Below are 15,657 nucleotides of genomic sequence, written 5' to 3'. Positions count from 1 at the left end.
CAGCAGTTCAGGTCGGGCCATTCATTTTCTGATTTCCTCTGAGAAGTTAACACACAAAAAGGTGGGAGTTGCTTTATGTGGTACCAACGTTTAGAGCACTGTCCAGTCAACCTGCTCCGTGCATGCCTGAAATCAAGAATCCTCAGAAGAGCGGGATGCAACGGAATAAAATGTGAGGAAGGGAACGAGATAGAGACATGCAACCAGCAGCTGTGTTTTCGACTGTAGTCCACTCCCTGGAAGCCAGCTGGCCTCTGAAATGTCACTGTTGTTTTCTAGAAGGGTACAAGAAGTGGGAATAGTGCAGTGGATAACACATTTGTGGTGATCTGTTGACACGACAACCTCAGAGGTAGCCCAGCAAGTTGTGTTGGCAAAGAATATCTTCCAGAAAAACATCCACACAGACTGAGCTCCTTCCAGGTTTGTCTACACTACCGCTAAAGTTGATGCAACTTACATCGCTCAGGGGTGTGAAAAAAACACACACACACACACCCCAGAACGATGTAAGTTACATCGACTTAAAGCGGTGTCTCCTGCTGACATATCTTCCATCTCTTGGTAGTGACGGTAGTGAAGACAAGCCTTAAATCCCTGAATTATTTCAGGGGAAGTCCCATGGCCGGTGTAATACAGCAGGCCAGACCAGATGATCACAACAGTTCCTTCTTGTGTCTGAACCTATGAATCTCTGAATGGACAGTGCACATTTCTGGGGTGTCGTTCTGTTTCAAAAGGCCTTGTTGGCAAGTTTAGCTATCCCAGTATAGCTGTGCTGGCAAACCCTCTACCATGAACGCAGATGTATCACAGCAAAAGCACTTATGCCAATAAAGCTTATGTTGGTTCCCCTGAACTGGTATAGGCATGGTTATCCCAGTAGAATTATGTTACATGAAGGCTTTGGATAGGTCTACATTACAGAAACTATCCTGACAGATGCCTGGAGGCGGACGGAGCCTATCCTGACAAACAGGGACGGCTCCAGGCACCAGCCCAGCAAGCGCGTGCCTGAGGTGGCAAGACATGGGGGGCGGCCTGCTGGTTGCTGTGAGGGCGGCAGTCAGGTGGCTTTTGGCGGCATGTCTGCGGGAGGTCTGTCGGTCCCGCAGCTTTGGTGGCAATTCGGCAGCAGGTACGCCAAAGGCAGGGCTGCCCAGAGGATTCAGGGGGCCTGGAGTCTTCGGCGGTGGGTCCCAGGGCGGAAGGACCCCCGTCACAGGTCTTTGGGGCACTTCGGCAGTGGGTCCCGGAGCAGAAGGACCCCCCTGCCGCCGAATTGCTGCCCAAGACCCGGAGTGGAAGAAGCTCTGGGGGCCCGGGCCCCACGAGAGTTTTCCGGGGCCCCCAAAGCAAGTGAAGGACCCTGCTCCAAGGGCCCCAAAAAACTCTCCTGGGGGCCCCTGCGGGGCCTGGGGAAAATTGCCCCACTTGCCCCCCACATCTGGGCGGCCCTGGCCGAAGGCACGGTACTGGCAGACCTCCCGCAGGCATGCTGCTAAATCCGTGTTACCAGCGGATCTCCCACAGGTATGCCGCCAAATCCGTGTTACCACCGGACCTCCCGCAGGCAGCCGAAAGCCACCTGACTGCCGGGCTTGGGGCGGCAAAATACACAGAGCCGCCCCTGCTGACAAAAGGGGGGTTTCTGTTGCTGTCGGAACATCACCTCCCCAAACGAAGTTAGCTATTGGCATGTCTACACTTCACACGCTACAGCGGCATGACTGCCCCAACTGACGGAGTTAAGCAGACCTAATTTTCTGGTGTAGATCAGGCCTACCTTAAAGGTCACAGCTGCGTCTACACTAGGCTTTTTCATACCTCTGACCAAAGCTGCCATGCTGATGTAACTTTTCAGTATAGCCCAGGCCATTTCCAGGCATAGCTCCGTCGGTTTAAAAAAAAAAATCACACCCCTAATCGACATCCCTGTGCTGGAAAACTGTAAGTATAACCTTGACCTTCTTGATGCTGAGGTCCTGAGGTTTAATAGCCATCTGCCTTCATAAAATCTTTAAATTCACAGGCCTGGTAAAACTCCCGCTAACAACGACGGGAGAGGAACTGGGAGCTGTTCCCCGCCAAGCCTGTGTAAGAATCGATTGTCTTTTAAGCACGGTGCCCTTAAATATCAGGCGAACGCCTGCCCATGCATGGGTCTCCCTGCATGCATCTCCCTGCGGGGGCAGAGCACCTGGGGGAGCCTACGCTGAGCGACTGAGATTTGCCAGCTTCTCGTCGAGGGAAGAGGCCTCTGTCTGTGTTTTTCAGCTGAAGACGGCAGCTGCGGCTGCAGAGTGCCAAGAAAGGCCAGGGGACACTTGGACAGCACAGCGAGGGATTCCAGCAGTCAGCTGTTGTAAAGACCCCAGCAAGCCAGTGTCCACTGGAGAGTTTCTCGCTGGCATCTCTTTGATCCCACCGGCATGGAAGAAAACAAGATCATGTGGGAGGCAGGCCAGGCCCTCTGCACTGCAGCTTGTATTCCCAACCTCTGACTCCCCAAGAGGGTGTGGGCTAATGAGCCTGTCCCCAAAGGAGATGTGAGCACACCGTGCTGCCACACAACTGATATCTGTTGGCATTTCTAGTCTCTTTAACCTGTGAAGTTCACAGGACATCTGAACCCTGATATACACATATTACACGGGTATCACTTCCCCCACTGTTGAGATGCAGCCACCTCTAGGGTGGAATGAGGCAGCTGTTTATACAGGGATCCTTCACTGAGATGCAGCCACCTCTGGGGTGGGGCAGCTGTTTATACAGTGATCCCTCGCCTGGCGCTGAGATGCAGCCGCTTCTTGGTCAGAATGGCAATACAGGGAACCCTCATCCAATCCTGAGATGCAACTGCCTCTGGGCAGGATGGCTCCTTATACAGGTATCCCTCACCAAGTGCTCAGATGCAGCCACCTCTGAGGTGGTGAACAGCAGCAGATAAACGGTGCACAGCAACATGGCTTAGCACTTTGGGGTGGGAGATGAAGAAAGATTTTCATATCCCATTGAAAGTGGAAGGGAGAATTTGGGGAAGCAGAACGGAACGAGCAGTGGGAATTTTACTTGTGAAGTGTAGATGTGATCTTTGGCTTTATGTCTGACTCAGAGGCCAGCGGCACCAGTAGTTCCCTATGTAACACCAGAGGTGTTGGTGGGAGGGATTTGGAAAGGTACTGCAGTGGGACTCACTCACTGATTCACAGCTCTGCCTCAGACTCTGGGTGGGAGCCATCTGGGGTCTGTCTTCACGGCAGAGTTAGCCTGAGTGATCAGCCTAGCCCAGGCGTGAGCAGCCACTCTGCAGAGCCGTATCCGAGGTGCTGAGTTCTCACCGGTGCTGAGATGCCCCGTGTGTCACCAGGACTTCAGGGGAGCATCTCATGGTCCTTAACATGCCAGTAAGCTGAGCCACCCCATGATTCGTCCCCAGCGAATTGTGGGCGAACGCGAACCTGTCTGTTCTTCTGAGCACACCGCCGGGCCAGATTCAAGAGCACCACTGTGTGTGCGGACAGGAGCGGGGATAGGGGAAACACCTGAGTAAGAGCCCAGGTTATTTGTGCAGGGAAGACGTAGCCCCAATGTCTCTAGGCCCCAGCTCTTCCCCGTTCAGAAAAATAACCCTGCGGTTGTCTTATTTATTGAGTCTGTGAGCTTGCTGGGGCAGGGACTGTCTCTCACTACCTGTTGGTGCAGCGCCTGATCTCCAATGGTGCCACCGTGTTCTTTTAAATTATTTATATGAGAGGAACAGCAAGAGGCCTAAATCGAGATCAGGGCTCCCATTGTGTCCGGCTCAGCATGAGAGACAGACACTAACCCAAGGTCTAACTAGACAAAGGTTGGGAGGAGAAACTGAGGCACAGAGTGGTGACACCTACCATGGATAGCCAAACTGTTTGGCCCATATGATCGACCCAGGCACGTAGGTAGCATAGACGACCTCGTTTTCAGATCCCGACCATGTCTCCTCGGGTACATCACAGCTTTTGTACTGCGGGTCTGCAATAAACAAACCTCGTCAACTGTCACAGCTGAGTGGGAAATAGCCTGCCCCGGGGAAACTCTGAGAATTGTGACATTTTGTTTAATCTCGCGTTGGGAGTGTGAAGTAGAAATCTCAGAATTTTTCGTGAAATGAAAGATTTCATTTCAACCTTACCGTATCGTTTTGTTTCGATTCATCTCATCTATGATAATGTAATATAACATAATACAAAAGTCAAACTGGTAACGCCGGAACGAAGTGTTCAACTTTGCCGAAATGAAACCTGCCTCGCAATGGCCTGTCAGAGCAGAAGCAATGGAAAGGTGATTTTTGCCTCAGAATTGCAATCAGGTTGGATCTAAAGCCTCAGCACCAACCAGGACAAATTTCAAGACTTCTCAGCTCTTGCAACCAGCCCTGGGTTTTCAAAAGAGAGCGAGTCCTATTTCCAAAGGGTTTGCAAAGCTCTCAGACCAGCAGGAAGGAGAGCTTTTGTGGAAAATCCAGCCCTAAACGGCCCTTGTTTGTGTGACTAAATGGGAGGAGAATGGCCTGGAAAAGCTGCTTTCTAGGCCCTACTGTGGAGGATTTTTGTGACAAGGACACTTGTGCTTTAGAATTTAGACTGAAGCTAACAAACCTGTTCCCCCCGACAACCAATCAAATAATCACTAGCAGCTTGGGCTAGATTTGAGCTGGTGACCTAGAGGCCACTCTCCTGTTTACCTGTGTTTTGGCTGCACGTCCAGTCTTCGGGAAGAACAGAGGGATCTGTATCGCTGCTAAGACGCCGCCATTTCTCACAGCTGGGATAAGAACACTGGACCCACGCCACGCACTGATCTACAGCACAGCAACACAAACACACAGCAGCTGCAGGCCCACTTCGAGCGCCCTGCACAAACTGGAGGCTCCAAAATCGGACGTCAAAGACAAGGAACCGGCTGCAATGTAGTTAATCTCAACATCACTACACAGGGTGATTTCAGTTAATCTTAGATTATTAGGATTGGAAGGGACCTCCAGAGATCATCTAGTCCACCCCCCTGCTCAAAGCAGGACCAATCCCCAAATGGCCCCCTCAAGGATTGAACTCACAACCCTGGGTTTAGCAGGCCAATGATCAAACCACTGATTTATGGGCATCCCTAATTTTATAAACTATCTTGGATGAGTTAGCCTGGACCAAGCCTTTGTGTGGCAGACTACATGATCACAGAGGTCCCCTCTGGCCTTGGAACCTACAAAACCTGTCAGTTTCCTGCAGTGCCAGAAGCTGCCTCTCTGTGCCTCAGTTTCCCACCTGTAGCATGGGGATAATCTACCCCACAGAGCTGCTGTGAGGATAAACACATCAAAGAGTGCGATGCGCTTTGAGAGCCACTGATTTCTAAACTTGGGATTATTAAACTACGAAGGCCATTTTTATGCTGAACGGGAACATTCCTACATCATCTGGTTTAAATTCACACCTTTAATTAATCCAGATTAATTTCCTTGATTGTAGTCAAGGCCTGCCCGTGGTTTTGGAAGGTGTGGGGCCAGTGCCAAATTAAGTGCTGGAAGTCGCCAGGTTTCTTCAGTTTACACCCAGGTTTCCCTCTCGGCCCTCCTCTCCCCGCGTTAAACTTTCAGAAACACAGGCCTGAGCTCACTGAAAGCGCTTTCTCCTCCTTCCTCTGTTTCCTCTTGGTCAGTGATCAGGGTGTAGCCTTGAACTATTTTCTTCGGCTCTCCTTTCCGGTGACGCTTACGCCTTTCTTTGTTTGCTTCTGGGCCCTCATCTGCGAGCAACAAAGAGAAAACACAAGACTTCAAAACACAGACAGGGGCAGGTGGGGGCAGAGACTGTTGTGACACAGCAGGCGGTGGAGTTATTCTTTGTCTGGATGGGGGCTCCGGTTTCAGTCACTCATCCCAGCGGGGGGCATGGGGGAGTGTCACTTTCCAGCAGCTACTTTCTTCCCTCTGCATCCCCACTGGGCTTGAAGAACTAAGGCAGAAGTCTTCCCACACGTCAGGTCAAAATCACGGGCCTGCTGGTAGGTGACAAATACTGGAGCACACATCTTTCATACTTAAACTGCTCCACATCTCTGCTTCCATCGGGGAAACGCACTTCAGTACAGAAGGCTAAAATCCTACTTCAGCCCTGGCTTAAAGAAACTGCCTGCTGTTATGTGTGTCTACTGTGTTCAAGGAAACAAGACTTTGTGGACAATCTTGGTAAATAAGCAGGATTGCACCAAAGAAACATCTGACTTGGCTCGTCAGTTTCTCCTCCTCACCCGGTAAGGCCCTGACCATTGGTCATATCTGTCTTCGCACACACAAAAGACTTACGCGTTTCCTTTCTCATCTTGTTTAAAGAAAGTTTATTGCGTTTCTTTGCTTTGGGCAGAGGATCTTTTAGGTCCACAGCAGAGACTGTCCCTTTCGGCTCATTGCTGTACGGGACCAAATTCCCTGCAGGTCGGGATGTTTCGAAAGTCTCCCTAAAACAAACGTTGGCGAGGATCAATTCATGATTGTTATTTATTGTTTGGATTACCTGTTGGGGCTGCACAAACACACAACAAAAAGATGACCCCTCAACTCACTGTTCACAGGAGATAAACCTGAGTATCTTAAAGATGACAGTACACCTGCCTATATCAATGAGACAGGGCGGGCATGGAGCTATAGATAGATCATATTAGTCAGGTACATGGTGCAAAAAAGATGTGGAAAAACAACAGTTCTCATTTCACATCCATTTTGCCCAGGGGGTGAGAGGGGGATAGGGTCTCTGCACCCCTTTGAATATCCTGCTTTTTGGTTTTTTCTCACACAGTTCCTTTTGGGTGGATAATATTTTTACAGAGAACACGCACCACCTAGAGGCCAGAGCGTATCTTACGCTTCTAAAGCAGGTGCATTCCCCTTCCCGCTTCCCCTGCAACAAACGAAGTTAAAAAAGGCAAAAGGTCCCAGTCGATAAGCTAAACAAACATGAGGAGGCTGGCTTAGTTATACGCAATCCCTGGGAATGGTAGCAGCCTCATGCTCTGCGTGAATGGCAGCGACACACATTTGCGTTCCTCTGGCGATCGCAAGACACTCGGGCCATTTTAACTGAAGGCGCGACGAGGACATTTTAACTGAAACACAGTCACGGAGAAGAGAAGAAAGAGGCAAAGCCAGGATGGGAATTTGGGAAATCTGACATCCAGCTCTCTGTTCTCACTGCTAAACCTTCCCCTTCCCACTGCTCTAACCCCACTCTTCTCCCACAGCCAGGGATAGGACCCAGGAGTCCTACTCCCATTTCCTCCAGCGCCAGCTACCCCTACCAGAACTTTGAATAAGACCCAGGGATCCTGATCCCAACTCCCCCCTGCTTTCTCTAAACAGCTGGGCACTAGAACCCAGGATTCCTGCCTCCCAGCCCCACTGCTGCTCTGATTCACAAGAACGAATGGAAATATGGATTATTACTATCGATTACGTCTAAGATGGCAGGACCCGCAGGCCTCCCGTGTGCCAGCCACAGCGTGTATACACCATGAGAGGGACAGTCCCTGCCCAAAAATGTGTACAACTCCCCAGAAACCCTGTGGCAGCTGGCGTCAACCCGACATGTCACCAGTTCACATCCCCGTTTCTACGTAGATCTGAATCACGATTTTGCAGAACACCAGCTCAAAATGTTGACACTTTCCCCAGTTCGGGAGGAACATGAGTGTCGAAATATCAGGATTTCACGAGCTGACTGAGTCCAGTTTGAGGGCGCGGCCCTTTTCTGCTTCACAGCCTGGGCCCAGGATATGCGGGACAGGAACTCTGGGTGACCAGTCTTCTCAGAGCCAGGCACAGGAAGTCAGGACCATCCCAACCGCAGGAGCCCTGCTCCGCCCTCCCTCCCTTCTTGGAAGGAAACACAGAGCAGTGGGTGGAGGTATCACACAACCCTACCAAAACACGACCCTCCAGCACATGTGGGACCCTGCCTCTGGGGAGAGGATGAACACAGCACTCGAGACCAACGTTAGTCACTTACTAAATAAAAACACCTAGCTCTTACGCAGTCAGTAGGTCTCCCCACGCTTCACAAAGGAGAGCCGTTTTCCTTATCTTTATACGAGGGTGATGAAGGTGGGATAAGACCCTGGACAGAACAGAAGAGAACTGCCGCAGGACAGAAAGTCCACTGTCCGCTTCCGGATTCCTTCTGCTTTAACCTCAGTTGTTAAAGTTCCCAGCTGCTCTGGTTTTTCCAGACTCTCTTTTAGGTAACAGGCCCCCCGTCTCTCCCTCCCTCCCTGGCCTTGTCTTCCCTGCTCCCCTGACTGTTCACACCGGCCTGACTCTGTCACTCTTCCTCAGGGGTTCTTTTCCCACTGTTTCCATGGCTACAGATAAGGGATGCCTCCCCTGTGTTTGCCCAGCTAGCGCTATTTGGAAACAACTAGCTAGAAAGAGGAGAAGCACATATTGTGTAACCTTGGTTCACACACCTCATAGATAGGCTTTATGCTGGGACTTATGAAATTTGGGCCAGATCCCCCGATGGCGGCGATCTGATTCATTGACTCCTAGACTTTAAGGTCAGAAGGGACCATTATGATCATCTAGTATGACCTCCTACACAACACAGGCCACAGAATCTCACCCACCCACTCCTGGAACAAACCCCTAACCTATGCCTGAGTTACTGAAGTCCTCAAATTGTGGTTTGAAGACCTCAAGCTGCAGAGAATCCTCCAGCAAGTGACCCGTGCCCCACGCCGCAGAGGAAGGCAAAAAACCTCCAGGGCCTCTGCCAATCTGTCCTGGAGGAAAATTCCTTCCCGGCCCCAAATAGGGCAATCGGCTAAACCCTGAGCATGTGGGCAAGACTCACCAGCCAGCACCCAGGAAAGAATTCTCTGTAGTAAATCAGATCCCATCCCATCCAACATCCCATCCCAGAACACTGGGTATATTTACCTGCTAATAATCAAAGATCCATTAATTGCCAAAATTAGGCTATCCCATCATAGCATCCTCTCCATAAACTTATCAAGCTTAGTCTTGAAGCCAGATATGTCTTTTGCCCCCACTGCTCCCCTTGGAAGGCTGTTCCAGAACTTCACTCCTCTGATGGTTAGAAATCTTTGTCTAATTTCAAGTCTAAACTTTCTAGTGTCCTGGTTCAATGGAGTTACACCTGTTTACGCAAGGCGGGGAACTCACCCTTTGGCTGAAGGACATGTTTCTGAGGGTAACTGGCCCTACAATCTTAACGCAAGGCATAATCCAATATACTGCAGAATAATGGGGCTTGATTGCCCAGGGACTGATATACACTCACTTCTTTAAACCTTGTGGTTCTGCCGCCTTGGTAGCTTCTGCCTGGTGAAATGGCCTCTTGGACTCTTCTGCAAATTGAGAGTAGAGCTCACACATTTTATCATTTCAAAGTGTGCCTAGATGGTTATAATCTCATGACGTGTCACACATTTAAAGGTTGGATGTCAATCCAGGTAATAATTGGGTTACGGAGGGAAATGCATTTCCGGGGGCCGACAGATTTTCTGCATGCTGTTGTTTCAGCTAGACAGGCTGCAATCCTGTAAAGTGACTCGCTGCAGCGCCCCTTAAATAATAATACAAATCAATAATATCTAGCACTCATCAGAAGAGAGATCAAAGTGCTTTACAAAGGAGGTCAGATCATTATTCCCACTTTACAGGTGGTGAAACTGAGGCACAGCACAAGAAAGCGATTTGCCCACGGTCACCCAGCAGGCCACGTCTCCTAGTCCTGGGATGGTGCTCTATGCACTAGGCCACACTGCCGCTAAGTTTTCACAGGCCCCAGGTTAAGCACGCGCTTGAGTCTTTAAGACAATTTATTTGCTTTAAGGCCAGAAGGGAGCATTATGATGATCCAGTCTGATCTTGCACCTAACACAAGCTGTGAATTCCTGCCAAGTGATTCTCCTGTAGAAAGTTGGGCCAAGTCTAAACTAGGAAAGTTATACACTGGTGATAACCAGCTATGTTTGCTAGCACAGATCAGGACTGGCATCATTCAAAGTTGGCCTGCAGTACAAGGGTGTGTACTTCTTTACACCTCCAGAGGCACAAGGCAGACCTAAAATCAAAAACACACCCACAAAATATTTAAGCAGGAAACCTAACATGCTGTGGGATGGGGACAATTCTTTCTATAACCTCAATTTCATGATGCCTTGTTTCTGACGGAAATGATTTCTCAGAGTCAACATAAAATCAGGGAAGGGTCCTCTTAATTTGCGTGAAACTTTATGTGCTTTGGCAGGCCGAGATGCCCCCAGCAGGTTGAGAGCCCAAGACAAAAGCCATGGCATGGTGATTCGGGCACAGTGGCCTTTGTTTTGACATGCCAAGGGAACAAGATTGTCTTAACTGGGCCCCAGGCCAGATTCTCAGCTGGTATAAATAAGCCTAGCGCCATCAAAGAAGTGATGTCAATTTATTTCAGCTCACGATCAGAACTCGTGATGTTTTTAAACCGCTGAAGAAGCTAAAATTCAAGCTTTCAGGCACGCTGAGGACATATTTTAGCCCGTTAAAAGAGACAGGAAACAATTCATATCTACAAAATGACTGGCTCATCCAAATAAATACTTCACGGGGTACCAATTTAGCTGTTCTCATTTGAGGTTTCCCGTGATGAGCTGGAGTTGCTCAAGAGGCCCTGAAGACTTACCCATGCACTCTTGCAAGGACTTCTGCAGCACACTCTGGACAATTTCCTCAAACTGCAAGTCAGTGAGGTGACACATCTCCTAGAAACAGAGGCACAGGTAGGGCAGAGTGAGTGGCAAATGGCATCACCCATAACAGCTGGACTTAACTCTAACAGAGATCCAATAAGTGTTCTTTTAATTTAGCATATTCAGAGCTGCTACATGGGGCTTCTGTTCGGGATTAAGCTCCTGGACATCCCCGCCCTCTGAGAAGTTTCCATGATGTGGGGGCTTCTGAGATTGCTTTTAGGGCTATATAACACCATCCTTTGCTAATATTTACTTTCAGTCTCAAGCCGGGACGTTATCATTAACGGCACTGTCAGAGACACACTCCAAATCCTGGGAAATAACATTATTAATATTTTAACGCGCCGACTTAGTACTTTTCCTACCGGAAGCACTTTGCATGCTTCAATTCTCATAGCACCCCTTGCCAGGTAGGTTGTTTGTCTGAGGGTGGACCCCGACTGTGAGACTAGGTACCCGCACAGACGTAAAACGCTCAGCATGTTACGGTTGTCAGAATGAATTATAACATTCAAAAACAAGTCAGAGAATACTTCAGCCTCCCTGGTCGCTCAATTACAGACCTAAAAGTCGCAATTCTCCAAGAAAAATAACTTCAAAAACAGACTCCAATGAGAAACTAAGAAATTGGAATTAATTTGCAAACTGGACACCATTAAATTAGACTTAAATAAAGACTGGGAGTGGAAGGGTCATTACACAAAGTAAAAACTATTTCCACATGCTAATATTTCCCCCTACTGTTACTCACACCGTCTTGTCAACTGTTTGAAATGGGCCATCCTGATTATCACTACAAAAAGTTTTTTTTTCTCCTGCTAATAACAGCCCATCTTAATTGATTAAGCAGGGGAAGCTGTGTGTGTTAGAGCAAACACAAGAGAACTGCGAGCGAAGGCAAGGAGAGAGCAGAAAAAGCACAGAAGCATAACTCTGGGAAAAAGCCAAGGGAGCGGAAGCTTTTGAGGCAGAGTACTGGTTGAAAAGAGGCTTGAAACTGTGAGAAAATAGGTGGATACAGGACTTTGTACGTTCTTTGTAAATAAACAGGATTGCATCATTAAAAAAAAAAACACACACCTCCATCATCACTTGCTCCTCCTAATGGAAGCAAACCAATAGATACTGAAAATTGGCTAACCATTCGGGTCAAAATGGGGTAACAGCAGATTACGAAACAAACATCCCCGTCTCATAGCATTGATTTCTCATCCTAATGCAAACAACCCCGGGAAGCCCCAAAAACAGGGTAGTGCTTGGGCTCAAGGGGCAATGGTTTGTTGATAGGATGGGATTCAAATATATTGCAAATAATTTTTTTAAATAGCTAAGCATATCCATCTAATGCTTAACACACAGAGTGTGTAGGGAGATTTTACATGCCAGTTTTTAGAGATGCAACTATATAGGAACTAATGAAAGGAAATTTTTATTCATGTTATGAGATTCTGACATTAAATCACCTTAGCTGACGCTTTGGTTAAGTTCCTTTTGAGTCTCTTTTCTACATCTTGAGGTGTTGCTGGACCTTTCACGTGGCCCGTATCCTCTTCCTTTGCTACCCTAGATTTCTTCCACCGCTTCACCTCGGTGTTTGGATGGTCCTCTTTCAGTTTTGTTTCGGACGAGTAGCTCATCCCTTGGCTCAGAGGGTGGGTAATGGCCTCTTTTGCCCTCGCATCCTCCTTCTTCCCATGATGCTCAGGGCCTTTCCTCGAAGAAAGGACATGGGATTTTGCAAGCGGAGGGGCAAACGTTTTCTTCATCGCCTTCCCAAGTGCTAAAATTAAAACAAGAAAGAAACACCATGCAGCACCCCCACAACTTGACGCTGAAGTTCTGATCTTGTGGACAAATAAAAGTTACACCTGTTTGTCCATCCCTTGAGTGCAGAATCTTAAATTGATTTAAAAGAGCCATATAGATTTAGGTTGCATCCAGACAAGCATACACCCATTTAACTACCTCCTCTATTGCTTGTGGTCTTTACATGAAAAATGATCTTTTCTGGACTTAATATCTATCAATCTATTAACTGAATTGATTTCTAAATTGAAGCAGGTTTTGTGTGAGAAATGCCTTCTTTTCTTTCCCATCACGTAACTGTTTCCCAGTTTGCTGGTGGCACAAAGTGGCCAAGTGAATAAATGATTATATGTTAATTAAAGCCAATGGGCCTGAATCTCTGAATAAGGTCTCTTTATAATTCTAGAAACTTTGTATAAATGAGAAGCTCAAGAGCATCTTTGGTTGCTAGAATCCAAAGTCCACCTGGTCCAAAGACCTCTGCCCTACAAATGTATTTATTGCTACTGTTATTACATTTATGTCTGTGTAAATAGAAAGAGGTGTAGTCAACTTACTGGAATTACTTTGGACTTACACGGGAATACAGTACTGTGCGTTCTTTTCATTGTGTTAGCTGTACACACGTAACAAAAAGATGGCGTCTGTTCCAAAGAGCTCATAATCTAAGGCCCTAATTCAGCAAAACACTTAAGATGTGCTTAAACCCCGGTGAAGTTAATGTGAATTAAAGACATGTTTTTATACTTGGGTGGGGAGGCATGGGCTACTGACATTGGCACAAAGTTTGCCCTGATTGATAGCGAGCGAGATAAATGTTTAACAATCTCTAGCACTCAGGAATGTCGTGAGGATGAAATGTTTACATGCCTCTTATGGAACATTTGCCAAACCCTGTGGGCCGGATCCTCAGTTTGAGATGGGTGTTAATACGGCCTGCTAGGCCCAATTCTCCCCTCACACTGGGCCTCTGCTTTACACCAGTATACCTCAGTTGATTCTAGTGGAGTGACTCCAGATTTACGCCAGTGTGAGGAAAAGCAGAATTGGACCCGGATGTGCGGAAAGGTGGGATCAACATGGCATCCCGTGGCTGCTGCATTGTGCAAAACAGGGTGAAAACCATGCGCATGTTCAACTCTATTTCCACTAAACACCCTAATAGGAATAGGGGTGCCATATCTATCTATCTAGCATCATTTTCTCTCCTTCTAAGCACAAATCTCCCATGAGACAACAACTAGGGAGTTTTGAGTATTTTGGGCAACCATGGGCGGCCAAGGTCCACATTGGCACCTTTTATGAGGTAAAACAGATGTGATTTTTTAGACTTTTTGCCCCATTGGCATTACCATCTTGGCACTTTTCTGGCTAGGATGGGGGAGGCAAATAGGCCCATTTTTGATGCAGCCATGGTAGAGAATAGGGCATCATACTGACGCAAGAGGCAATGCCATGGCCCCGTGGAGACACCTTTCATGAGAGAAGAGAGGTGGTCATTTGGGGGTTTGCTCTCTTTGGGGGGTGACATGATATTGGTGTGGTTTTGGTGTGGGGGCTGGGTGCCATATTGATACAACAGGCAAGGGAGGCAACCAGGCCCTATATCAACACCTTTCGTGAGGTAAAATAGACATGGGCATTTAGGTTTTGTGGCCGTCCAGTGTCTACATGTTGGCACTTTTTAAGCACAGGAGCATCCGGGCACCACATTAGCACAGGAAGCAACACCAAGCATGGGCCCCCTTTTGACACTTTTATGGGGTAAACCAGACATGATTATAAAGGTTTTTTTGGTCTTCTGGTGAGATTACACTGGCCCATTTTGTGTGCAGGGGCGCAGTACTGACACAGGAGGCATTGCCAAGCCGGGGGCGACCAGGCCAACTTTTCGTGAGGTAGAACAGACATGGTTCTCTTGGTTAACTGGCCATCCCGCAGCGCCATGTTGGCGTGGGTCCCTGGTGCAATAGTGACACAGGAGGCATCGCCAAGCCGGGGGCGACCAGGCCAACTTTTCGTGAGGTAGAACAGACATGGTTCTCTTGGTTAACTGGCCATCCCGCAGCGCCATGTTGGCGTGGGTCCCTGGTGCAATACTGACACAGGAGGCATCGCCAAGCCGGGGGCGACCAGGTCAACTTTTCGTGAAGTAAAACAGACACGGTTCTCTTGGTTAATTGGCCATCCCGCAATGCCATGTTGGCGTGGGTCCCTGGTGTCATATTGACACGAGAGGTATGGCCAAGCCAGGGGCGACCGGGACCGCTTTTCGTGAGGTAACAGACACGGTTCTCTTGGTTAATTGGCCATCCCGCAACACCATGTTGGCGTGGGTCCCTGGTGTCATATTGACATGAGAGGTATGGCCAAGCCAGGGGCGACCGGGACCGCTTTTCGTGAGGTAACAGACACGGTTCTCTTGGTTTATTGGCCCTAGGGCGACACCATGTTGACGTAGGTCCCTGGCGCCATATTGACACGAGAGGTATGGCCAAGCCAGGGGCGACCGGGACTGCTTTTCGTGAGGTAACAGACACGGTTCTCTTGGTTTATTGGCCCTCTGGCGACACCATGTTGGCGTAGGTCCCTGGCGCCATATTGACACGAGAGGTATGGCCAGACCAGGGGCGACCAGGCCAACTTTTCGTGAGGTAAGAGACACGGTTCTCTTGGTTTATTGGCCCTCGGGCGACACCATGTTGGCGTAGGTCCCTGGCGCCATATTGACGCAGGAAGGCAGGCCATGCAAGGGGAGGGGCATCCGAGCCTTTTCATGAGGTAAAGCGGGTGTGGGGAGGCAATGGGTACCGAAATGGGGCGTGTTTGACCCAAGCTAGGGCCTCTCTATCAGCCTCAACAGCTGGGGCCAGCTTTGGCGCCTTTTTTCCTTCAGCGCCCCCCCCCCCGCCGCCGCGCGCTCCCTGCCCCTCCCCCCGCCGCCGCGCGCGCGCGCGCGAGCACCTCCTCAAAGCGCCCTCGAGCCTCACGCGCGCCTAACGGGCCCTCGGCGCGGGGGAGACGCCAGTGCGCACGCGCAACCTCTCCGCCCGGCCGCTGCTGGGTCTC

General features: G+C 49.1%; 1 protein-coding gene across 3 annotated transcripts in view; it reads right to left on the bottom strand.

Moving 5' to 3' along the window:
• Nucleotides 1–15,657, bottom strand: part of ZCWPW1 (zinc finger CW-type and PWWP domain containing 1) — a 28,754-nt gene extending 13,097 nt beyond the window's left edge. For all 3 annotated transcript variants that reach the window (XM_030547023.1, XM_030547025.1, XM_030547024.1), the window contains exons 1-8: nucleotides 15,553–15,657; nucleotides 12,246–12,562; nucleotides 10,713–10,791; nucleotides 9,330–9,396; nucleotides 6,341–6,492; nucleotides 5,653–5,781; nucleotides 4,724–4,840; nucleotides 3,891–4,011 (exon numbers count right to left, since the gene is read on the bottom strand). In XM_030547023.1, the coding sequence (XP_030402883.1) occupies nucleotides 3,891–4,011; nucleotides 4,724–4,840; nucleotides 5,653–5,781; nucleotides 6,341–6,492; nucleotides 9,330–9,396; nucleotides 10,713–10,791; nucleotides 12,246–12,548 (968 nt within the window). In that variant the 5' untranslated portion in view covers nucleotides 12,549–12,562; nucleotides 15,553–15,657. The remainder of the gene's footprint in view (nucleotides 1–3,890; nucleotides 4,012–4,723; nucleotides 4,841–5,652; nucleotides 5,782–6,340; nucleotides 6,493–9,329; nucleotides 9,397–10,712; nucleotides 10,792–12,245; nucleotides 12,563–15,552) is intronic.

The sequence above is a fragment of the Gopherus evgoodei genome, unplaced genomic scaffold (assembly GCF_007399415.2).
Source record: "Gopherus evgoodei ecotype Sinaloan lineage unplaced genomic scaffold, rGopEvg1_v1.p scaffold_51_arrow_ctg1, whole genome shotgun sequence".
NCBI classification, from domain to species: domain Eukaryota; kingdom Metazoa; phylum Chordata; order Testudines; family Testudinidae; genus Gopherus; species Gopherus evgoodei.
The sequence above is the reverse complement of the archived record's forward strand: the minus strand, read 5'-3'. Positions and strand labels throughout refer to the sequence as shown.